The 24,126-nt window shown below is 33.3% G+C and overlaps 9 protein-coding genes across 9 annotated transcripts; 6 read left to right on the top strand and 3 right to left on the bottom strand.

Moving 5' to 3' along the window:
- Window positions 1-874: 874 nt before the first annotated feature.
- PHYBLDRAFT_61108 (hypothetical protein) lies at window positions 875-2,102 on the bottom strand (the record flags this gene model as incomplete). The annotated part of the gene is made up of 4 exons (XM_018440750.1): window positions 875-1,027; window positions 1,102-1,269; window positions 1,334-1,639; window positions 1,698-2,102. The coding sequence occupies 4 exons, from the start codon at window positions 2,100-2,102 to the stop codon at window positions 875-877; spliced, it is 1,032 nt and encodes a 343-aa protein (XP_018292883.1).
- Window positions 2,103-4,999: 2,897 nt separating this feature from the next.
- Window positions 5,000-5,515, top strand: PHYBLDRAFT_61109 (hypothetical protein; the record flags this gene model as incomplete). Its single annotated transcript, XM_018440751.1, has 2 exons — window positions 5,000-5,177; window positions 5,334-5,515. The coding sequence occupies 2 exons, from the start codon at window positions 5,000-5,002 to the stop codon at window positions 5,513-5,515; spliced, it is 360 nt and encodes a 119-aa protein (XP_018292882.1).
- Window positions 5,516-7,205: 1,690 nt separating this feature from the next.
- PHYBLDRAFT_61110 (hypothetical protein) lies at window positions 7,206-8,521 on the top strand (the record flags this gene model as incomplete). The annotated part of the gene is made up of 3 exons (XM_018440752.1): window positions 7,206-7,242; window positions 7,315-7,692; window positions 8,121-8,521. 3 exons carry the CDS (start codon window positions 7,206-7,208, stop codon window positions 8,519-8,521), a joined length of 816 nt encoding a protein of 271 aa, XP_018292881.1.
- A 2,081-nt stretch (window positions 8,522-10,602) lies between these two features.
- On the top strand, window positions 10,603-11,103 carry PHYBLDRAFT_87100 (hypothetical protein; the record flags this gene model as incomplete). The annotated part of the gene is made up of 2 exons (XM_018443654.1): window positions 10,603-10,798; window positions 10,925-11,103. Coding segments are annotated over 2 exons (375 nt in total), but the record flags the coding sequence as incomplete, so codon positions are not given.
- A 1,648-nt stretch (window positions 11,104-12,751) lies between these two features.
- PHYBLDRAFT_144199 (hypothetical protein) lies at window positions 12,752-13,895 on the top strand (the record flags this gene model as incomplete). The annotated part of the gene is made up of 4 exons (XM_018431167.1): window positions 12,752-12,896; window positions 13,059-13,291; window positions 13,422-13,710; window positions 13,768-13,895. The coding sequence occupies 4 exons, from the start codon at window positions 12,752-12,754 to the stop codon at window positions 13,893-13,895; spliced, it is 795 nt and encodes a 264-aa protein (XP_018292879.1).
- A 153-nt stretch (window positions 13,896-14,048) lies between these two features.
- Window positions 14,049-16,102, bottom strand: PHYBLDRAFT_167180 (hypothetical protein; the record flags this gene model as incomplete). The annotated part of the gene is made up of 7 exons (XM_018435582.1): window positions 14,049-14,173; window positions 14,423-14,428; window positions 14,500-14,543; window positions 15,076-15,129; window positions 15,205-15,293; window positions 15,366-15,862; window positions 15,931-16,102. 7 exons carry the CDS (start codon window positions 16,100-16,102, stop codon window positions 14,049-14,051), a joined length of 987 nt encoding a protein of 328 aa, XP_018292878.1.
- A 4,171-nt stretch (window positions 16,103-20,273) lies between these two features.
- PHYBLDRAFT_158527 (hypothetical protein) lies at window positions 20,274-20,996 on the top strand. Its single transcript, XM_018433804.1, has 2 exons — window positions 20,274-20,307; window positions 20,374-20,996. The coding sequence occupies exons 1-2, from the start codon at window positions 20,285-20,287 to the stop codon at window positions 20,723-20,725; spliced, it is 375 nt and encodes a 124-aa protein (XP_018292877.1). The 5' UTR covers window positions 20,274-20,284; the 3' UTR covers window positions 20,726-20,996.
- A 471-nt stretch (window positions 20,997-21,467) lies between these two features.
- PHYBLDRAFT_167177 (hypothetical protein) lies at window positions 21,468-22,252 on the top strand (the record flags this gene model as incomplete). Its single annotated transcript, XM_018435581.1, has 2 exons — window positions 21,468-21,735; window positions 21,798-22,252. The coding sequence occupies 2 exons, from the start codon at window positions 21,468-21,470 to the stop codon at window positions 22,250-22,252; spliced, it is 723 nt and encodes a 240-aa protein (XP_018292876.1).
- Window positions 22,253-22,305: 53 nt separating this feature from the next.
- PHYBLDRAFT_167176 (hypothetical protein) lies at window positions 22,306-23,807 on the bottom strand (the record flags this gene model as incomplete). Its single annotated transcript, XM_018435580.1, has 5 exons — window positions 22,306-22,655; window positions 22,742-23,000; window positions 23,094-23,197; window positions 23,312-23,579; window positions 23,652-23,807. 5 exons carry the CDS (start codon window positions 23,805-23,807, stop codon window positions 22,306-22,308), a joined length of 1,137 nt encoding a protein of 378 aa, XP_018292875.1.
- Window positions 23,808-24,126: the final 319 nt, after the last annotated feature.

Raw genomic sequence — 24,126 nt, 5'->3', positions numbered from 1 at the left:
GCCACTTTCAATTCCACTGCCACCTCAATCCAATTCGATATCAATGCTTTTCTTGATTTTCCTGAGATCAACTTTGATATTGTCAAGCGAAATGAGCTTTTGCCCCCTTCCGCACTTCCTTTAGCTCTAAAGGGGGAGATTTCCATGGATGAATCCGAGTATGAGCATTTGTTGGAATACTATCGCGAGACATATGATGATCAAACTCTTGTTCATTATTGTCAGGCTGGTCATTCCGATTATTTTGTTAACAGTTGGATACAGAAGTTTGAATCAATCGATCTTCTTAGGCAAATCTACAAGAGTAAAACGAAGAATCAGCGCGGGTTGTTCATGCAAGCCTTGTTTGAGACAAGTGATGGTAGAAGTACCAAGCCATATGCAGGCCAAAGTAAGTACCTCTTTGTCAATACTGCTGTAAACTCATTTGCTGGTCATGCGAGCCAGTATGTATTTGTATATGTACGATGGTACAAGGAAGTTTTACTTCAGCCCAGAGCAGAAGAAGGAGTTGAGGTGAATTAGATGGGATTCGAAGATGGCAGCATGAACAGCATTCTCCCAGTGCATAGAATCTGCTATCCAGTTGCAGTAGGCAAGCACCTTGGTCTAGAAGGCGAAGTTCAGATGTGTGTAGTTTCTTTGCCACGAAAAATATATATATATATTCAAATACAAAAATAAAACACATATAAAAAAGAAATATTAATTAGTACAGACTAATATATATAGCTTCACATTTATTTTTTATTATTTCTATAAATTTTTGTTTGTACTTGGCATGCTATACATGCATCTGTATACAACATGCTAATCCGTAAACATAAACAAGTAGAAAAAAGACTCAAAAATAGTTGGCAAGCAAAAAAATGATTTATTTTGAAAAGCACCAATCTGGTAAAGTGACTGCCAAATTCTCAGAAATGCTCACTTCTTTCTTATAAGGGATGCACTTTTTCAAGCTTTCTGAATTTTTCTTCAAACGGATAACAGTAAGTTCATCAATAGTACTAATAAAAGTCTGGAGCTGGTTTAAAGAATAAATAGTATTAATAAAGTATTATTATTTTCTTTAAAACATAGATAGATGTTTAACATTACCTCATCAGTTCTCCAGCGGGGACGATATGCCCACACTTCGTTATCTCCATCCGACTTGCCATCAGACATCACGTCAATAGAAAAAATATTTTCACAATCATATCGATTCATGCCCTCATGAATAGCCTCTGTGTATGTCTGGTACGTGATAATACGACGGTCAAGAAGCTACCAAAGAATATTGTATTAAAACATTAAATCAATAGTAAATTAACTTTATTTTAAAACTTACAGTCTTCTTTCTGTTGTGTCTTCTTCCAGCTTTATTTCTAGCCATAATTTTCTCTGCTGAGGTCCAGAAGACTCGCACTTGATTTTGGTAGTGATTCTTTATTATATTCATAATGACACTTTTTGACACATTTGTGCAACATCTTTGAGGTCTCAGGTACTTGAAGAGAGCCAGTGTAAGTGTCTTGTTGTACTTATTGCCATACGTGCCAGTCATTGACCATGCTGATCTATTATTATTCTCAGCAACTTTGAGCAGGTCTGTGCTAACAAAGTTTGGTTTCTTGATGTAACTATTGATAAGTTGCTATAAAAACAGAATTAGATATATTAATCAGTAATGTTATTATTATCAATTTACTTACAGAAATCAAGGGATGATGTTTCACTCCAAGGTCAAGATCATCATCCATGGAAGAAGAAGAATTTGCCAGTACAGCAGAAGGCATCATGGAATTTTGGCTGGTCATTGCCTTTTTTATTTTGGCATTTGCAGTCATGAGCTGAAGGACCGAGTTCTTCAAAAATTCATTTGTCTTGTTGGACAAATCCAGGACATTCTTCAAATGAGTTATTGCATCAGTCACTCCTTTTGCATTTTCTTGCAAGGATTGTATTGACACATTGTTGGCTGCCAACAAGGTAAGGACGTGATCTATTGGGGTCACAGCGACTTGAACTTCAGAGGCTGTGTCAATTGCTACTTCTGGAGTTGATGTATCAATTGCAGCAACAACACCTGCACTTGTGCTATTAAGAACAGCATTCATGCATAGATTGGGTTGGCGGGGAGCAGTAGGAATATGCTATGTCATTTTTTGTTAATAAAATATATATTAATAACTTTCAACTAATATTGTACAATTCACTACACTTGTTATATCATATTTAAAATTCACATACTAGTAAAGAGGATAAGTGGTGCAGATTAACTCTCTACCTTTCATTTGATATTTAAGCACATCTCCCAACCACTTGATCCACATTTAGACAAGTTCTTTTCTAACTTAATAAGACACAAAGTTGTATTTCAAGATGACAGTGGGCATCTTCTTTTGGAGTATTACTTTTTACAGCCCAAGTTTTGTCAGGGTCAAACTGGATTTTAAGACGTCTTTTTTTTTCCTTTTTTTTTCTTTTAATGACATTTATTATTGATATTTTCTTTGTTTCTCTTTTGCTTATGTTTTTAGAATTTCACTTACAATTTTTTCTTTCTTTTATAGCTCAATACCAAATATGTGTCTCTTTGTTTGGCTATACTCTGTCTGATATATCAAGGTAAGATATCATTCTCTTACAGATCTTTGTTACTCATCATATTGTTTGTCTAGCCATTGCTACTCATTTCCATTAAGTCTTATCATCTCTTAATTGAACATGATGGTAAGTTTTTTTCTTAAAAAAAATTCAAATTATTATTTTGTCTTACTCATAAATATATCTTTATTTTTATTACGATTTATTAGTTATGTCTGATATTATGCAGGAAGACGTATAATCAGTAATACTTGGTAAGTTAACTATAATATATTTAATAAATACGCCTTTACTACACACAATAATAATAATTATTCATTTTTAGAATATATCTCCATTCAAAGACTACTGGTATTGTCTTGATAATTCTGAAGAACATGTTTATATCAATTTTATGTTAAGTCTTCTCTGTCTTGTAAGTATTTATGAAGAAATTTCAATTTAAATCATTTACTAATTCTTCTTTTCTATTAATCATTTTTTAATAGCATTCCCGCTATTAAAGTATGTATTCCATGTCTACTTCCAGAAGGCTTTAAATTATATATAGCAAGCAAGAAATATTAGTGATTATAATAGCTATAGTATCAAAACTGTTGCGAAATTAGGATTTTTATCTAGAAAAGATTTTCCTATCAAATAAAACAAAATTGAACAAAAAATGTATAACTCAATGTTTTTCTAAAAAAAAAGTAAAATAAATAAACAAACCAAAGAGGCTTGTTTATAAAAATCTACCCATGCTTTGTTTCTCTTTTTTATTATAAAAAAATCTAGTTTCATTGCTTTTGTATATATAAAAAACCAACTATCATCATTTCTTTATATTGTAAAAAACCTACAATCATCACTTTGATAGTTTTTAAAGCATTTCTGCGGCCAATAAAAAAACCCAGTAAAAATAATAATATGAGACACTAGCTCTTTATAGACCTCAAAATATAACACATAAAGAGGTAGACTCAATAGGAGTAAAGTGTAACTACAATATTTATTCAGTTTCCATAGTTTGCGGACTGACAATCATTCTACATTGGGTTTTTTGTATACCCGTTGTTATGATGATATGCATCAGCACCATAGATGATATTGTACCATTGCTCAAAATGATATATCATAAAAATTGTGATGATATCAGCTCAATCATCTACATTTTTGGTACATTTGATCCAGATGAAACTACCCTATTTTTCCAGTGTACATATACTGTAGTGTTTGTAAGTCTCGCACGTACAGTGCTAGATGTCCTTAAAACCTAGTGGAAAAAATATCAACCATGCTATATCATGTTATTCCAGTACCATTTGCTCATATATACACACCAGTATTCTTCTACTTTTTTCCAGTGTATGTACATTAGATTACACAAACTGAAGCCATTTATGTAAGATCTTTGGGGTGCGAGTTGTGGGTGTGACTGTGGAGGGCAGAGAGTTATAGTTAAGGACACTCAAAAGAATAAATCAGGAGAGGAGAGTTGAGATAAAGTGAGAGTTGTTGAGAAGTGATAAAAAAAATACATCTATGGCTTGGGATGGATAAGACATATACAACACAAATATGAATAGCAAAGAGGAAAGAGATTATTAGCGTGAGTGACAGTAGTTGTAATGCTGCAATTACACATGGTGAATAAAGGCTAAGTAAACATTAGAAAGGGGGAAAGAAAGAATAGACCGCAATAAGGCAGCCATAATGTAGATAAGAAATGAAATTGATGTTGAAAGGTCTGTTGAAGAGCTTTTGCGATGGCATGAGTTTCTTGAAGAGTAAATATGTCAAGATATTGGGAGTGGAGATATCAAATAAATAAGAATTGTCTTTGGGGATATTATAATTTTGCAAGCCCTTTACAGTTTAGTATTTCTATATTAGTTATTGAGGAGAGTTAATATTTTGATGAACAATAATATCTGTCATAAGTGAGCCATATTGGTTGCTGTTGGTATTATAGTTGTTACTACAGGATTTGGATTCAGTGTCATTTTTGCTGTCTTGAGTATCTATAGATAAGTTGTCCTTGTTATAATTATATTCTTAGTATATAATGTCACAGCTTTATTAGTCAGTAATGTTTTTCAATGCTGTGCAAAAGACTTGTCAGTAGAGGTTATGAGTAGATAGCTGTGTAAGTTTGGCCTCAATCTTGGCCACAGACTTACTCAAGATGTGAAACTGATTAGTAAGCAGTGTACAAGGAGTGAATTTTTTCGTTTGCTTGGGCAATGTGAGAAGAACAGAGAAAAGAGTTTGTGTATGGGCTGGAGCAGACTGGGATTCGCACCAAAGCTGTTTACAGATGTGTTTGTTACTAGCGTTACTGTTGGAATAGGCGTTTTTGATATGTGAAAAGAGCCTAAAGGTGGTTAGTGGCTTGACAGGCATGACTAGTGCAAGATTTGATTAGATGTGTAAGACAGTTAGCCAGAACATAGCATATGGCCTTACAGTATCTGCAATATTGACTCATCTTGGCCTAAGTGCCAAAAACATGACTATAATCTTTGCAAGGAATGTTATAAATCAGAGAATATTAAACACAATTCTGGTTAGGTGGGCATTTCAGGTGTACATGGTCAGATCCAGTAAAGAAATTGTTCTCTAGGTAAATAATGATCTCCTTGATGATGCCAAAAGAAAGAAGAGAAGAACAGATAATTTCAATAACATAGAGGCAGAAGAGGCAATGGTAACTAGTGATGTTGAATTTTCTCATCATAACAAAAGATGAAATAGCACAGTGGGTAAGAATAATGGAGTCTTGAATGACAATGAGTTTGACATATGCATGATTGCAATGAGTGTCAGTTTTAAGGTAGAGTTTTATGATATGTGTGTTGTTGCACAAAAACGTAACTTGAGCAAAAGCTTTGTTCTCAGAGAAAGTGGCATGAATTGTGATCCAGAAGAAGGCCACAAATGAGTTATTAACTTGGAGCAGGTCATAGAAAACATAGTACGGAAAATTCCCAAAATGACATTCCATAGAAATTACATATGCGTTATCTAAACCAAGTACATATTCCATACATATGAGGGAATGCTGTTTTTCAGTATCAACCTGGGAGGTAAAGGTAATGGGAGTGGTAGTAAGTAAAGCATCTTTGCAAAAGTTTGATTGAGTTAATTGATGTATATTAGATGATAGAGGAGGAAAGTTGTTGTCTCCATAGTGTGATGACCCTTGCAGGGTCATCACCTGTTAGGTAGTGGGAAGAGCCATAAATTTTACTAAGAATAAAATTTTGAAGTAAACTTAAATGAGATTGCATTAAAAAGAAAATAGATCCGTTCATCTGATATGCTAGTCTATCTGGACACAACACTAAAAAGAAAAATCACTATTCTATTTGCAACATTTTTAGGTATGTGTTTGCGTCAACATGGCACATTACAAAAGTAAAAAACATGAAATACAAATTGCATTTGTCTGTGCGGGCATATGTGCAAACGTATTTTAATTTTAAAATCTATTAAAATTGTAAAATGTTTCAGTGATGTTTCATGTGGCTTCAGATTTAACTTTTTATGTTTGTTTTGCGTGTGTTTTATAATAATTTTCATCAATGATTTTGAAATGAGACTCATTTATACCACTTGCTGATATAATAAAATTTTGACCTTTACAAATATAGTTTTTTATTGAAACTTGTTGCTAGCTGCCATAGAAAAGATAATTGTACAATGAGTTATGGATATTATTATTAATATAATTTCTTTACTTTAGCTATTTTATATAAGATTACAAAAGAATTTAGTAAGATTTGTTACTATAAAAAAATATACAAGTATTTGAAACATGCTGTCTACTTTGGAGTGAAATAGTTGGTTTTTTTAATATCATTTAGAGTGTATCAAATTGGAATACTTGGTGTGGACAGACTAAAAGTTCAAAAAAGAGCAAAAAAAGGGCAAAAAAAGGGCAAAATTTTTAATCGACTCTAATTAGCTAGTTTTCTTCTATTGCCACTAAGATTGAGAAGAGAAGAATATTTTTATAGAGAAGATATCCCATATGATGAGAGGTCTAGAAAAATTCGCAATAAAAGGTTCTCACTTAATGACAGAAATGGGATTATGCACAATTTTATCTAATATGTATTTTGAACTAATTCTGAACTTTTTTTTGAAAAAAACAGTGTGGACAGTCATAAATTAGTCTGATTGACTAAGTTCTGGATGAAGTTGTTTTACCCTTTTTTTGCACTTTTTTTGAACTTTTAGTATGTCTACACCAACTTTTATCTCATTTTGGCTCTTTAGAAATATTTTGAAAATAAAAGGCTAAATACTAATTCATAAAACTATCATGATTATCAAATAAAAGAAATATTTACTTGATTAAAAAATATCAACTAGAAAGTTAAATAAACTCTATAAATTTTATACTTTAAATCTAAGTTTATATCAGAAATACTTATATCTACTTAGCATATTATTAAAACAGGATGAAATTTTGTCACACAATATATGTCTTTCTAACTTATCACATGTTTTGTTAATTAACCTTTTATTTCTTACAAAAATAAAATTCAAAAATATAAAATAATCTTAGTAATATTCAAATTTATTTGTAAGTCATTTAAACAAGGTCAATACTATCATTACTCAAAATGTCTCAAACTACTCAGTACTCACGTTCTTGCAGATGTGAGTCCAATATATACATAGGAACAATGCATTGAGATTGTTCATTCAATAGTTCAGTTATATATATATAAGCTCAAAACTATTCTTGCCCAAGTTGTGGATTAACAGAATACAGACAATCAACTCATTACAGTTGCACTAATAATACAATCAACATCAGTGAGAATATAAGCATAAATAACAAAGATAGAATAGAAGAGGAGACTTCTTTCCATGTTGTTAAGAGTGTATCTGAACAGATAGTAATTGACATACGCACTTGCTCAAGCTGTGACTCAAATACAAATTTTAAAATAATTCACCATAATTGCCCCTTTAATCCAGAGAGAGTTAGTGGAATGAACGAAAATGCCTCTACTACTTTACAGTATAGAATTGCTTACATAGTCTCATTTATCTCTGAAAGTATTATTTGGCCAAACATTTGTTTAAGTGAAGGAGACCAATATGGTAGACATGTTTTTCTACTAATGAAATATACATGTTTTTATTGTAATACCTGTATATGAATTGATGAGCATCTACAAGCAAGTAGCTCAACAAAGCCAAGGTTTGGATTCTGTTGTTTTAATAAAAAAAATACTGTTTCTTTACCTATTGCATCACCACAAGCATTATTGGATTTTGTAACAAACTATGATCAATCCAAAAAAAACAAGCTGAAAACTTGTATACAAACATTAGAGCTTTTAATAATGCTTTTGCATTTGCTTTGAGTAAGGCAAATATTAACAAAAATTTAGCCAGTAGAAGAAATGGTTTTTTCACCTTCCGTGTAAATGGTATAATATATCATAATGTTGGCTCACTTCGTTCCCAAGATCCTACTACTGCAGAATTTTCACAGATATATTTTTGCAATATAAACAAACAACTAGCAAGACGTTCAACCTTATTTTCTGGATTTGATCCTTCAACAATCAAAACTACTCAAAATGCAATCAATTTGTGCAATGCTTTTATACACACTCTTAAGTCTGTAGCTGAGCAATTCTGTGATCAGCCTATTGGAACACTTCACGTAATTTTTAGAGAAGCAAGAGAAATAGAGCGCCATTATAATATACAAAGCTCTCCAGAAGTTGCTGCAATGATAATTAAAGAAAGTGTTGATAGAGTTGCATTATTACACAATATTATTATAAATAACTGCATTACAGGATATTGCTCCATTAGCTTAATGAACACAACATACATTACTTTTCACTATGTTTCTATGCTTTCATTTGGTGATAATGAATGGAATATGGATCTTAAATGTTTATCTCCCAATCTATGACTTTGCATAATTTATTGTCAATCAGTTAACGTCTCACTTCTTGATCATAGTTGTTATCTGATAATGGCTTGCAATGATACTAATTTACATTATTATGAAAGGCTGTTTCAGTAGTACTTAGTAGACAATTATGTGCGAATTAAAATAAGTTGTCTTTTATATCTCATATTTCACCAACATAACCTTCAGGCAGAGCTTTATAAAGACTTTTTTGTATAATACAGAAGATTCTCAATAAATTAGAGAATCTATAATCCTTCTCTCTTCTTTCACTGGCAATCCATGTTATATAAAATAACTGTTACAAGATAAGCTATCTTTGATTAGAACCCATGGAGTATCAATTCTTTTCATAATATTCACTTGCAATCACATGTGACCCAAAATTATTAGAGAGCTCAATGGCCAGAAAGCTCAAGATTGTCCAGATCTTTGTGTTAAAGTGCTTAACATGAAATTAAAAAACTTATTGATCATATAACTGACAGTAAGTGCTTTGGTGCAATATTATGATATATTGTTACAATTGAATTTCAAAAGAGAGGTCTGCTCCATACACATATGTTATTTATTCTTAAAGAGGGAGAGCACCCACAAACACCTCAAGAGTTTGATAATTTTATTTGTGCTGAGATGTCTGACTCTCATGTGAATCCGCAACTATATAAAACAGTTATACATTCAATGATTTATAGTCCATGTGAAGATAATAAAAAAAATGCCAACATGTATAAAAGATAGAAAATATAGCAAGAACTATCCAAAAACATATATAAATGAGACTCAAGTGAGCAAAAACAGCTATCCACTTTACTGTATAAGTAATAATGGCCAGTTTCATACTTTTTCAAATGAAAAGTTTATTGCTAAGAATCACTATGTAGTACCTTACAACCCATATCTCTCTCATTAATATGCTGCGTGTATCAACGTTGAGATTTACTCAACTACTCATGCTATCAAATATCTTTGTAAGTATATCACAAAAGGGTCTGATAGAGCTCAGCTAGAAATCAAAGATGAAAGTACGCAAGTTACTACAGATGTTCAAATATTACTACCAGCAATAGATGAAGTAACAGAATACCAAAATAGCAGATATATTAGACCATGTGAAGCCATATATTGCACTTTAGCTCTGCCCATCCATTTCCAATTTTTTATGGTTACAAGGTTAAATATTTATTTTCCTAGTGAGCAAATTGTAACTTTCTGAAAAAATATACCTTCTGAACAGCTTCAATTAGCAAGTAATGCAGTTTCTGAAGGAACAGTGCTATTAGTTTTTTTTATCCTTTACCTTAATAATATTAGTTTGCATATTTATAAATATCCTGAAGTATCCAAGCACTATACATGGAGTGCATATAAGACAAAATAAAAAAGACAAGTAAATTTGGCTTTTAAAGATGTTGTATCTCGCATATATATCCCCACCCCTTCAAATATAGAATTATTCTGTCTACAATTACTACTTTTCAAAGTCCGGAGTCTAACTAGTCTTGCTAATCTCAAGACTGCAAACAATGTCCAGTGCAAAACATTTCAAGAGACTGCTCTTACTCTTGAACTATTAATAAATGATAATGAATAGAACTTATGTCTTACAGAAGCTGACCATATGTCATCTTCCACAGCAGTGGTAAAAACATTGTTTTCTTATATACTTTTCAATTGTTCTCCTGTGAATCCTACTGCCATCTGGGAGAAACATAAAGATCAAATGTCTGATTATTGTTATTTTTTAAATTCAGCATAATTTCTTTATCAGTAATGATTCACATGGTAATGAACAGCAGCAAACAATTTTTTAAAGAGCTCATAGTCATATCCAGACATGTCCACAAGTAACAGGAAAATATTTCTCTGAATATCCAACTATGTTATAAGCATATATAATGGAATTAAAGACGCTTTCAACTCTCCAAGCCCTTGAGATAGTTGAGTCTAGATTATGCAGTTCTGAAGAAGAGCAAGTCAAACTGGATGCAACAATTCCAATATTCAACATAGAGCAAAGAACAGCATACTATCAGATTGTAGAAAGCCTTATTATGCCAGCAGATATAAATCGGCCAAGACTCTTATTTGTAGACAGTTCAAGTAGTACAGAAAAATCATTGCTTTTCAAAGCATTACTTAACTGTGTCAGAGCTCAAAATAAAACTGTCTTTTCTGTTGCAAGTTCTGGAATTGCTGCAATTCTCTTGCCAGGTAGACGAACTGCTCACAGCAGATTTAACATACCTTTAAATATCAATCACAACTCTTCATGCAGTAAATCTCTTGGATCCCCTTATGTTGAACTCATACAAAAATCAAAATTCTTTCTCTGAGACAAAACTGTAATGTGCAATAGATATAGTTTTGAAGCAGTTGATTGATGTCTTTGGGACATGATAGGCGTGGTTGATTCTGCTTATAAGCATATCTCATTTGCTGGAAAGATGTTTGCTTTTGATTGTGACTTTCAGCAAATCTTGCCAGTTATAAAATGGGCAACACTCTCTGATGTTGTGGGTGTATGCCTCAATTGTGCTACTCTTTGGAGATCTGTAAAAGTTCTTCACTTGACTCAAAACTAAAGACTTTTGCAGAGTGGGTCACTTGCATCTGAACTTGACAAAACGCTTTTAGCTATTGATAATTGAGAAGGTGAACATGAGCACAGCATGTATATTCCTGTTCAGTGACATGTCAACTCTGAGCATTTTGGAACATTGATCAATAATATGTATCCACAAATATCTTCTGTTAAGTAACAGTTATGCTACTATAACAAAAATGCAATTCTTGCTCCAACAAATCTTATAATCAGTTAGATTAACAAAGTTGCTCTTAAGATGTTCTCTAGATAAGATCATGTGTATACTTCTTTGGATACAGTTTTGGTCTCTGATAACCCAGATGCAGACAATGTCAGATATTCATTTTAGTTTCTCAACTCACTCACTTGCAGTGAAATTTCATCATATATACTCAAGTTGAAATTTGCTATGGCTCTTCTTATCATGTGCAATGTTAATTCCAAAGCTGGCCTGTGCAATGGCATCAAGATGTTTGTTGTCTGCCTCACCTGGAATATCATTGGCGTAAAAAGGTTGGATCAAGGTCACAATGAAAAAGAAAATTTCCTTCTCAGATTTAATATGGCAACAAATGAAAGAGAACTATCCTTTATACTATCACGCTGCTAATTTTCTGTCTGTGCTGCCTTTGCAATGACAATAAATAAAGCATCAGTCCAAACATTGTCTCATATTGGAGTTTATCTTGACCATCTGGTTTTCTCACATAGACAGCTATATGGTGCATTGTCAAGAGCAACAGATCCAATGAATGTATATGTAGCCTTGCAAAAGGATATGGAGAGCACAAAGAATGTAGTATATAAAGAAGCTCTTCTTTAAGTTATATATATATATCTTATTTATTTCTCTCAAATTTATTCAGCAAATTCTATGCTTTAATCTCTACACTTTAATTTTTATATCTTATCATATTTTTACAATTACTATTAAATACTTTTTTTTACTATCTACATTTTTCATACACCTATAAGTTTAAGGCGATTATTATATTATTAAAGAGTAGATAAAGAGAGAGCCAAATAATAATATAATGTAAAATATAAATATGAGTCTTATAAATAGACTTATTTAATGTAGAGAGTTGATATAAATATAAGCATCTTGGTTATTCTTTCTTTATACATTGTGCAGCTATTCCTTTCAATGCAGAACTCTTGGAGAGCAAGTGAAGCTTGTTATTAGTAAATAATAAATACTTAAATAAACATATATTTATTGACATGTCTCTAGTTAGATACTTTACCAAAGAAAAAAAAAGAAATATATAACTTGTCAAGCTGTTGGAAGACAAAAGCAGTGAGCAAAGAAGTAAAACATCAAAGTAAAACAATGAAGTAAAACAAGGAAGCAAAAAAAATTACTATAAATTTGTGTCAAAAAGTGCAAACATTAGAAAAACATATGGGAATTACCATGTACAAAGTTAAATTATAACAATAGAAAATCTGGGGTATTTTTTCATCTCAGCTTTTTTTATATGTTCAAGATGAAAACACTGTTTTCCGGTTTTCTATTGGCTTGGATACAACAGGCGAAAATATTATTTAATATTATTATTATAAAGACATAGTAAATTTAGTAAACATTGTACTTGTTTCCTTTTTCTCTTAACACTTCAAAGTAAAGAAAAATAAACATTATGTCCACAATTCCTGAACTCTACAACAAAAAGTGTCATTGTGCTGGATGTAGTCAGAACGATCTTGGCTATAGTTTTGTTGCCAGAAGAACTGCTCAACGTCATAACAAAAGGGCAAGACTAAATGCCATAAGATGTGAAAAGGGTACAATATTTGAATTTATTTAATTGTATTGTAATCCATGAAATAACGTGTTGTAATAGACATGTCTACCCAAAGAAATATGATGTAGGTCGATGATGAATGTAAAGTTTATTTAATTCAGATACCGTTAGATATTAACCAAGTGTTATATTCTAAATGTAGCTATCTTAACCCATCAATCTGGAGCCCTGGAAGAATCATACACTCAGACAAACTCATCTGTTTGGGAAGGAGCTTCAATGTCTGACACTGAAGACGTTTCCGTTACTAATGACACGATCAGCAATGGTGACAATGATGACAGTGGAAGCAACAGCAATGAAATCAGTGAAGACAAAAGCGAAGACAATGTTATTGAGCTTGACAACAATGAATTGATTAGTGAAGGTCAGTTGGTGTTAAAAAATTTAAAAAAAAAAGTGTTAATTTTTTTTTATAATAGACCCTTTTGCCACCCCCAATATGCTCCACAACCCAATGCACAGATTCATTGCTACTTTTGTGGTGATGTTCGCTTCCCGCTAGGTGGTTGACAAGGGCGCCATTGTCTTGATTGAGTTCATCAACAAGCTCTTGACAATTTACGAGCAGGATTTTCAACTGCCCTTGAGCCTTCCTGGTCTTCAGTGCATGACAGGTTTCTCAGTCATGACCAAAGGCATAAAGCAATTTGTTGTGTGTCAGGATTGTCACAAGGTGTATAAAGAAAGTGCATCTGTCCCGTCTCATTGCGATTTTGTAAAGCTTGGTGCACACTCGTCTTGCAACTGCCAATTGACGAAAACGTCAGCATTGAGTGCTTTGGTGGCCAAGCGTTCATACTTGTACCAGTCTGTCGTTAATACTTTATGAATGTTTTTTCTTTGTCCAGGATTCAGGGATAAAATTAGACCTTGGAATCACGAGCTGAAGATGGTGAATATGATGTGTGACATATACAATGGTGCCATGTGGAAGGAGCTCAAAGACAAAGATGCACTATGGCGAAGAAAATGGTAACATGTTACCACTTTGGTAACATAACTGCCATTTTTTACTTAATAAAAAATGGCAGTTATGACTCTGTATAAGGCCAAAACAGGCACTGTTACCATTTTTTACATAGTAAAAAATGGCAGTTATTTATTATGTAAAAAGCCAAAACAGGCACTGTTACCATTTTTCAAAAAAAAAAATCAAGCGTCCTTCCTTTCCTCTATTACATTCTTTCTTTTGTTCTATTGCTTTCAATTCTAGCACAACCTCTTGTTTTTCCTTTGCAGCTTTAACAGAATGGTCTGTTTTTTATTATACAATATTGAATCGGGTTTAATTGAGTTGAATCTTTATTTCAATGCATGTTTTATTAAATGAAAATGATAATAATAATAGTAATAATGAAAAAACAATTCCATCAGCCACTCGCAATAAAAAATGGTTCTGTTTAGCTACTGCAAAACGTATGCAGTAAAACACTACTATTCAAATTGTATTTCATATACTTTGGGTATTCTAATATATCTTAGATAGCACTTATTATTTTTTACCAATTTCTACAAATATACTAATATTAGAGAAAAAACTTAAAATAAATAAATAGATATAATATTATTATAATGCTTACCTTTATATAATATGCTTACTTGTTCAGTAAAATAAGCATTTACTCTAAGAATATATATATATATTAAAGAATGTATTAATATTTAAGATCTATATATAAGAAAAGCAATAAAACATAAGCACTATAGAAAGTCGTTATCATAGAAGAAGAAAAACTTGAGCAAAGATTCAAGTCATGTAACATGAAGCTAATTCGAATCTGATTCATACAACCGGAATGAGCATCTTGTTAGAAAGCTTAACGTGTTTATTCTACTCAATATACTTACATATAATAGAACGACTCCCAAGTATAATATATCAGTACAAAAATATTACTATTAATTTTTTTCCCAAAAAAAAGGCTATATACTATTTCCTTTTATATTTGAATGTAGCGGAATTGTAGATGCTGTACATTAGCTTCAAATTCTTGTAATCACAACATTAGCAATCATATGAAAGAGGTCAATAAATTTTTTATATGAAAGAAAAAAGGAATAAAAAACATAAAAAGAAAAATGACGAGATAAGAAAAAAAATGCACTAAAGACAGACTAAAAAAATCAAACTCGGCCAATCACAGCAGCCAAACTACGATCTTCGGCTTCTCTTGCGAGCAGGCTCAACACTTGCTGTGGGTGGAGGAGACCTACATAAAAGAGTAAGAAGTTTATATTAGTTTTGTATTAACAGCGCATGAGAAAAAGCAACAATGGTAACTTACAGCACATCTGCCATTATAGGCGACTCAACATCACCAGTTTCTGACATATCAGGAGAAGAAAGCGAAGAATCACTTATGTCTCGCTGTGTCTATAACATAATAAAAGGAAACGATGTTAATTAAAGTTTACAATATATAGATTTGTTAATTGATAAACTTACTTTGTTCTTCTCTGCCATTCTTCTCTTATGCGTCTGGTTGTCGCTCTTGAAGCTTTCCCGAAGAAGGCTTCTTGCACACCACATTCTTTTACATTGGTGGATGTGCAATCCACCATTCTTCGCCAACCTCTCCAAATGCATCATGTAGTATTCCCTGTTTTTCTCTGGGATATTCTTCCATTCTTTTGAGGCCGCAGGATAGTCTTTGTCAATGATATCATGCTTTACCGTACGGCCTAATGTTTTGAGATGCAGTCTTTTTACTGTCAAATCATGGCCTGAAAGAGGGACTAATGGGGGCAAAGGCTGCCCTTGTGGAACTTCTTTGCAGCGCGCCTTCCAGTCCTGCTCGTGAAGAATCTGAAGCAACAGATTGTATTTTTGCGCTTCGTTTTTTCCTTTGAACTCGCCGCCAGTATTGATTACTCGCTTACTGAGCTGATCAGGGTACTCTGTGAGCTGGGCTCTTTTCACAGACTCAGCAATGCGCTCAAGAGCTACAAAAAATGTATGACAATATTAATAAAGTAAATAAACATCTAAGCACAGAATATATATGACTTACAACTCTGCTCAATAATGCTTTGTTGCATTGTAGTTAGATCTTCCGCACTGACTGCTGGCGCAAATTGATTGCTGAATTGCCTTTGAAGCTCGCGCAATGCTTGCTTGATTTCAGCAAGATCAACCTCAATCTTTTGAATTGAGTTGAGAAGAGTTGTGTTAATATCGGACATGTTTAAGTTTTTTTTTAGCTATAAGCAGTGAGTTGAAAAGAAAAGGTGATAGTTTAGACAAGTAGAATAAGAGCGATTTGAGTTTGAGAAAGGCAACGATTTATTACAAGCAATTGATAGCTATTTATATGAAAAAGATACAGACAGATGTACAAACAAAACATATAAAAGAAGGGATGCTTATGCACTTGTATGCACCTGTCTGCACCTGTCTGCAGTAGCTCATGTGAACATGATACAGTCTTTTTGTGTCGACACAACAAAACTGTAAGAAATATAAAGATAAAATGAATTAGACTTTAAATCAATATTATATGTATAAATGTTCATACTTTGCACCGTCTACATATTAAACGTTTTAAAGTATATGATATAATAATATAACTCTATACATATTGCAGATATAGCATGAAATTTGGTTAAAGTTCTCGATGACAAAACCCTGTACCAGTTAAAATTATAACTTTAAATATACTCTACAGTAGCTATATAACATCTGAACATCATATAGTTAATTAGCCCCTTTTTATCAACATTAAAGTAAATGTTATGATACTCAAGTTCATATCATACTTATTATCATTATCGACTAAAACTTTTGATTGATGCTGTCATCAAAGGTAAAAATAATTTTAACTGTCATTACTATTATTTACCAAGGGGCATTTTTGACTGAAACCGTACATTTTTGAAAAAGGTGTGCTTTAACTCACATCGGCACTTTCAATTAACACCCTTTCGATCAGTAGTGCTTATCTTGATGATGTCAGTAAAAGAGTATCAGACTATAGCCCTCATTATCTATATCTATTTCTTTAAGTTTTATACATAAACAAGAAAATAATGCTATTAGCTAAATATATATTCACTATCTCAAAAATATTATTAGTACAACACAGATAATATAAATATGTCTTTTCTACCAATGTGTTTAGACAGTACTACTTTTTTTTAACTGTTAATTATTAGAAGGCTGTTTTTCTTTGCCTTTGGTATTAGAGAGTAATTGATAATTTATTTAAAAAAAAAACATAAATTATTTGGTCATTAATTATCCTAAATATACATATACCTCTTTATAAAGCCCAAAGAATATCTAATCGCTCACAAGTAAAGAGTACGTGTCTGTTTCACCGGTGCTCTTTTAATGGTACCCCCTTGTCAACCAAGAAGTATTTTAACTTACATCATAATTATTAATGAAGAAGAATCTTTCCAACCACGGGAATTATTTACTGACAGGTGTTTCACCTAGCATTGACATTACTGTAATCATTGCTATATCATCATTATGAGAGAGAAAAAGAAAAAGAGCCGCAAGCATTTTGGTTAAAAAATAAAGAGTATATAAAGATGTCTTTTACATTTAATAAATAGCACCAAAATCCTCTTCGCAGCTTTATTTTATATATTACATACGTACCAACCCAACCAATATGTCTTCTTCCAACGCCAGCCAGCAGAGAGATAGAATATCTACACAGCAATATCAATGTGATCAATGTGTCTTGTTTTTTGATAACTACCAGAAGCTGCAAAACCACAAGAGAATTCACAGAGGAGATTCAGCAACAATGACTGAAATTGACCAGTCTATTCTGGATGATGTTGACATGTACCATGACGAAAATGATACTAGTAATGAAGATGAATCTGTTAGCAATTCAGGTAATGAAAAGAGCTGTAATTGTATTATTTATTTTCCAATTACTAAATAATGTATTACAGAATATACTATGGAGTCTATGGAGCTTGATAATACTATTTCATATAAGTGTGCATGTAATTTTGAGGACAGTGAGGGTGAAGCTCACATTTACGACAGCAGCCGAATCAGTACAAATACTTTTACCAAGGCCGAGTTGATGAGTATTCATCTGTCTCAATTGATGCTACAGCATAGAATTGCTAGAGCAGCATATAGAGACATTGTTCAATTTATAAACACTGTCATCCGAGACCATGACGATATAATGATGGGTAAAATATTATATTTTCTGTTACCTTGTACTTTAATTCCAGATCACTAACATGTAGTGATATCGTTTTTTTTAGAACCTGGGGCTAAGATCAGTCATGGCGAAACTGTTGATGCTTTGCTCAAGTCAAAGTCAAGTGTCAACGGCCATGAGTATGATGTCTGCTCTAGTGGTTGTCGATTGTATGGCATTAATAATGACCTGGAATCTTGTGTTGACTGCAGCAAACCGCGATACAAGACTGATCCCGATCAAAGTCAGACACCAGCCGCCAGTATGAAACTTATGTCAGTTGGGGATATGCTTTCTCAAATGTTGGCAGATCCAGCCACAAGAGAACTCCTCTGTTACAGAGCAAACCGGGAATCTGTAGCTGGTCAGCTAACCGACATTTTTGATGGTGACAATTACAAGCAGTTGGTGCAGCAGGGCCTGTTCTCCAATCCAGATGATATTGCCATTGGGCTTTATACTGATGGGTTTGTCAATCAAAAGAAAGGCAAAAACTCATATACCATCATCCATTGCATAATATTCAACCTAGACCCATCCATCAGGTAATTAATTAATTTATTACTATTTATTATTATTACATTTTTTTTTAAAAAAAATTACTAATAAAATACTTAGATATACCAACAAATACCTTTTGCAACTGGCAATCTTGCCTGGCCCCAAGAAGCCAACTCATTTGGACTCCTTTCTTATACCCATCATCAATGAATTGCGAGATCTTGAGGCACATGGCTTGGTTGTCAAGCACAATGGAGTGGAGTTTTGCAGATCCAAGGTCTATCTTCTGCTTGCTTCTGGCGATATTCCAGCTGTAGCTGATATGGCCCACATTGGTTCCCATACAAGTTTATTTGGTTGCCGTTTTTGTGAGACCAAAGGCAAATGCCCTACTAACAGACGGCATGGCATGTACTTTGATGACATTTCCACCCGGTTAAGACCTTTGGAAGACTTCAAAGTAGGCAACCCTGTAAGTATACAAATGTTTAATTAGCCATCTTTTTTTCATACTAAATAACTGCTTGTAATAGTCGAAGAACATATACCAGCCGAGCATATATACCCAACTCTCAACCTTCTCTGGATCATCATTTTTTGCATTAGATGAACTTCATTTAATTGCAAGAGGGATTGGAAAGCTTGTGTATGACCTGATTACCATCACCCTCACAAAGGAAACCAAATTTTATTATATCCATCCAGACAATACCCTCAATACCACCGAATACCCTTTTCATATACCAAGAGCAGACCTTGTAACAATCGGAAACTGTATTACCAGCTCACGAAAATATATACCCACCTCATTTCAAGGCAGTTTCGACAACGTATTTGCCAAGATCGATGGTACTCGCGCAGTGGACTGGCTTGACTTTCTCTTATACCTTGTCCCCACTTTGGTCGTGCCTTATTTACCAAATAGGGCTGTCAAAACAGCTCTATTATCTCTCGTGAAAGGTTGTGCGCTTGCCTTGCAATGGGCGTTGACATCAGAATTGCTTGATGAGATGGAGTCGTAAGTTATTATATGTCTCATATATTATCATTACAAATAGCTGATTGTTACCATTTTTTAAATATTAATAATAGATACTTCAAGCACTGGCACTCGTTTTTATACCAACAAGTCCAGAATAATACCCTGTCTCATAGTGTTTTCCGACCAGTGCAACATTACCTGGTCCATATACCCTATATCATCAAGCAGCAAGGCCCCCTGCAATGCTACTCCACTTGCTCAATGGAGAGAGTAATTGGCATCTTCTCGAAATTGATAAAGTCCAAATCAAAGGGTGGCCGAAACGCCAGTTTTCTTGTCGAGCGATTTGCGATTCACAATTATACCAGCACGGCAATCAGCATCTGTGATGAAATCAACCTCATTCGGCCAAAGCCATATGGAAGAGAGAGCTACATGGACCTTCCTAATGATCCTAGTGGTGCGCAGTTGTGGGAGCCGTTTCATCAGTTTGTTAATTCGAACGATGATTTGGTGGAAGGTGTAGGCGGCCCTAGTGTGAAGGAAGCTTTATTGAAATACTACCGGAGAACAACAGGCTTGACTGGCCACGAGTTTGGTGACTCTGTTGTTGTTGTAGCTGCACATCTGTGGATGGACTCAACTGTATATTCCTCATGCATGTACCAAAGAAAGAAAAACGAGACCAGCCGTGGCAACCATTACGTGATGTTTACTTGCCCCTATAGAAAGTAAGTATAATATTTTTCGATATACAATCAAAAGTTGCTTACATTCTATTTATTTATTTATTTTAGCAACCGTAATGTAATTGTTCACAGCTGGCTCGTCGGTACAGTACAGTTCTACTTTCAGCATGTAGATTTCTATGGCTTCCCACACTTTCTTGCTTTCGTGGAGGTCATGAAGGAACATGACGCGGCTGGTCATGACTCATCAGTACCTATCGTCAAACAATGGTCACAAAGCACCCGTACACTAGGCCACCAAACGCAACCGACTTATGCAGTTATAAGTGTAAATGACATTTGTCATCAAGTTGGTCTGGTCCAATACCCACCGAATGGAAACCAGTTTTATGTAATCGCGCCCTATTATATCTTTAACAACAACATGCGCATTACTAAAGGCAATCTTTCCATTCTGTAATCCTTTTTATTTTTATCTTATTTTTCTATATGCTCTATATCCTTATATCTTTTATATTTTTTATATCATCCTTGTATCTTATATTCTTTTTTTAATTTTCTCTATTTCTTATGTTTTTTTTTAATTTCTATATGCCCCATCTTTCTTTTCTTCTTTATATACTCCAGTTTTTTTTCTATTCTCTATACACCTTATGCTTTTCTCTTCATTCCCTATATGCTTTATACGCCATTACGCGATTTAAATAAAATCAAATTGCCAATTCATCAAGATAAAAAGAATATCTAAAAAAAAAAGAACGTAGTTTAAAAAATAAAAAAATGGCAGTTATGTTACCATTTCGTTCACACATTCCAAAAATTATTAATCTTAATAATTGTTGACATCTTTGATATTCAATAAAACATATATTTCAATACTCAAAGTGGTCATTACAACTTACAAACATTTTTTACAGTATTGAAAATATTGTACAGCAACAAAAAAAGTGTTTTCATGTTACTTTTTTAAATTGCTACGAATGACATTACCATCTTACAACAAACGGCAGAGATTTTATTGGGTTTCAACCAAAAAAATGGCAGTTATGTGCCTACTTTCGGCCCAACTGCCATTCATCCCACCGTAGTGTGTATCATCAAGCAGTTCTGCAGAGGAGACTTCGCAAAAGGCTCAAAAAGGCAAAGAGAAAGCCTTGACTGGTGAACGAGGACAGTGGGATACGGCTAGAGAGATTGCACTAATGCAATCGATCTATGATTGTCGCCCTTTTGCCAATGATTATAGCAACAAGTCCTTGATATGGGATGAGGTTACAGCCGACGTAAACAGTGTTGAGCACACTCATCTGCACCCACTTACAGCAAAGGGTGTCAGAGCAAGAAAGAATTTGCTGTTCAAGAAGTTGAATCTGGTCGTCAACAAAGACAATGAGAGATCCTTGCCTGTGTTTAACCCACACGTTCCGGAGAACCTCCAAAGACTATTATATAATGTATACACAGCCATATGTTTAAGCAGCCATAAACGCAAAAAAAAATAGTTAAGCTAATTGGTTATTTCTCTCTTATAGATTATGGATTATCAAGAGTTGAGGGCTGCCAAAGACAAGGCAACCAAAATAAAAGAAAAAGAAAAAAAGGCTATAGCAAAAAAATGATGGTTATTGCAACGTATGGCCAGGAAAACTTAAGCAGTGATAACAACAGCTCTGACTCTGACTCTGACTCTGACTCTGACGTCTCTCATGGCAGAAAAAATCCCCAATCTGCAAGCACAACTAACAAGTCTGCGAGCCTTTTGAAACAACAGTTGGACATTCTTCAACAACAACAGCACACCAACAATCTTGTACTGAGGGAGTTGAAGAAAACAAGTCAGTCAAATGCAGTTCTTGTTGAATCAAATCAGGCAATTGCTGATTCGAATAAGGTCATCACCGAATCTAATTCAGCTCTTGCTAAATCTCTTTTGACAATTGCTGACTCTATTTCTGCCTTTGTTGAATCTTATAAAAATAACAAGTAAATAGATAATACATTTACTCTATTTTCAAGCTTACAAGTATTTGAATTGTTTTATTAGTTATCAGGAACAGTGACGGTTTCTACTAAATTTGATGCATTGTTCAAAATAGTTTTGTAGTTATCAATAGTGTCTTCTGGTTGGTATTCATGCATAAGACCTTTGATATAATCATGGATATTTGGCGGCTGAAGCTTAAAAAGTTTAGAGCCTGCTGAGCCCTTAATACACATATGGAAGTTCTTGAAAAGATTTGACAGGATGTATATTGTTGCTGGCTTTGTGTTTGCAAATATCTTTATTCCATAGTTGTACTTGCAGAATTTAAATAACTGCGACACCTTTCCAAATTCTATCTCGACTTGAATTCTGGTTTTTCTTATTGACTTGTTGATTTTTTTCAGCTCTAAGCATATAAGCAACAATATAATATTACGAGTATTAAACAAAAAACAATTTTACAGGATGTGTGCCTTTTTTTCAATATTTTACTATCATTGTTGGCTTCACTTAAAGGAAAAGGTTTGTAGACTTTATCTGATTTAGGGTAAGCCATATCTCTGTATACTACATATTTGAATAGAACATTGTCATCCTTGGAAATATGATCAAGATGCACAATTAGACAATCTAATGTTTTTGACTCGTCAAATATTCTAGCATCATGAGTGGATCCAATAAACGGACCAACCAAGCTGCTAGTAATACCATTGGGTGTTGCAATAGCCTGATACTTAATGCAATGTATATGCTACTCAATAAAAAAAAGTTGCTATTATACAATCAAGCAAAGAATTAGTGTTATGAAATAATTCTCTAGTCATTTTAAAAATTCAATAATTACCTTCCAGCCGTTATAAATCAGTTTCTGATCTTCATAAGAACTTGGACGGGAAACTTTTTGCATAGTGCCATCCACAAAGCCAACAACATTTGGGAAGGTCTTACCTAAAACAGTCTATGTCATTAGTAAAGTCCCATTATATCAGTAAGTAGAGCAATAAAAGAAATACATGATAACAATATTACTTTTTTTGTGTATAGCTTTTGCAAACCTCTTACAGTTTTCAGAAGAAAACTGGCGAGTGTCAAACTCGAGTTCATTTTTGAATTTATTTCGCAACAATTCTGTGAACTTGTTCACTATTAAACCCAGTGTCTTGGCAGACATGCCCCATACGCTTTTCATTGTAGTGTATTTTTGTGGGAAAGTATACCAGTACAAAACCAAAGCGAAAGCAAATTCTCTTTCAACACGGACAGTGTAACTTTTGCTATGTTTAAATTCTAAATATAAAGGCAGGTTCATTGTAGCACACATTGCCTTGATCTAACATAAATACAAAAGTTATCTATTAATAATGTTACTTCAACAAAAGCTGTTTATCAACATGTATATTACTTCAGATAGAGTAAATCTAAACTCTTTCTTGCACGTATCATCACTTAGTGCCTCTAAATCAATTCTTGCAAGCTTTTTTTTCTTGTTCCTTTGTTTAGAACGATTAGCTTTAACATCAAGCATACAGACAATTTTGGCAAGTGCTCCAACAAGCATTTTTAGATAGCTTATATGGTGTATTACGTGTGTGAATGTATATAAACGAGAAAGAAAGAAATATAATTTTGTGGCAATTAAAAAATAATTTGTGGCAATTTGAAAGAATTTGTGGCAAAATGAAAAAAAAATTGTGGCAATTTGAAAGTAGAGTGCCCATAGGCTGAAAATACAAAAATTTAAACCAAGCAACATGATTTTGACAAATATAGCAGTGGGCATTTTGCCACAACACAACACCCACTCTATTGAAAAAGTTAGATATAAAACTTTAATAAAATATATTATATACTAGGCAATTAAGTTATGTAAGAGTAAA

The sequence above is a fragment of the Phycomyces blakesleeanus genome, assembly GCF_001638985.1.
Source record: "Phycomyces blakesleeanus NRRL 1555(-) unplaced genomic scaffold PHYBLscaffold_8, whole genome shotgun sequence".
In the NCBI taxonomy this organism is placed as follows: Eukaryota; Fungi; Mucoromycota; class Mucoromycetes; order Mucorales; family Phycomycetaceae; genus Phycomyces; species Phycomyces blakesleeanus.
This window is presented reverse-complemented; position numbering and strand designations above follow the sequence as displayed.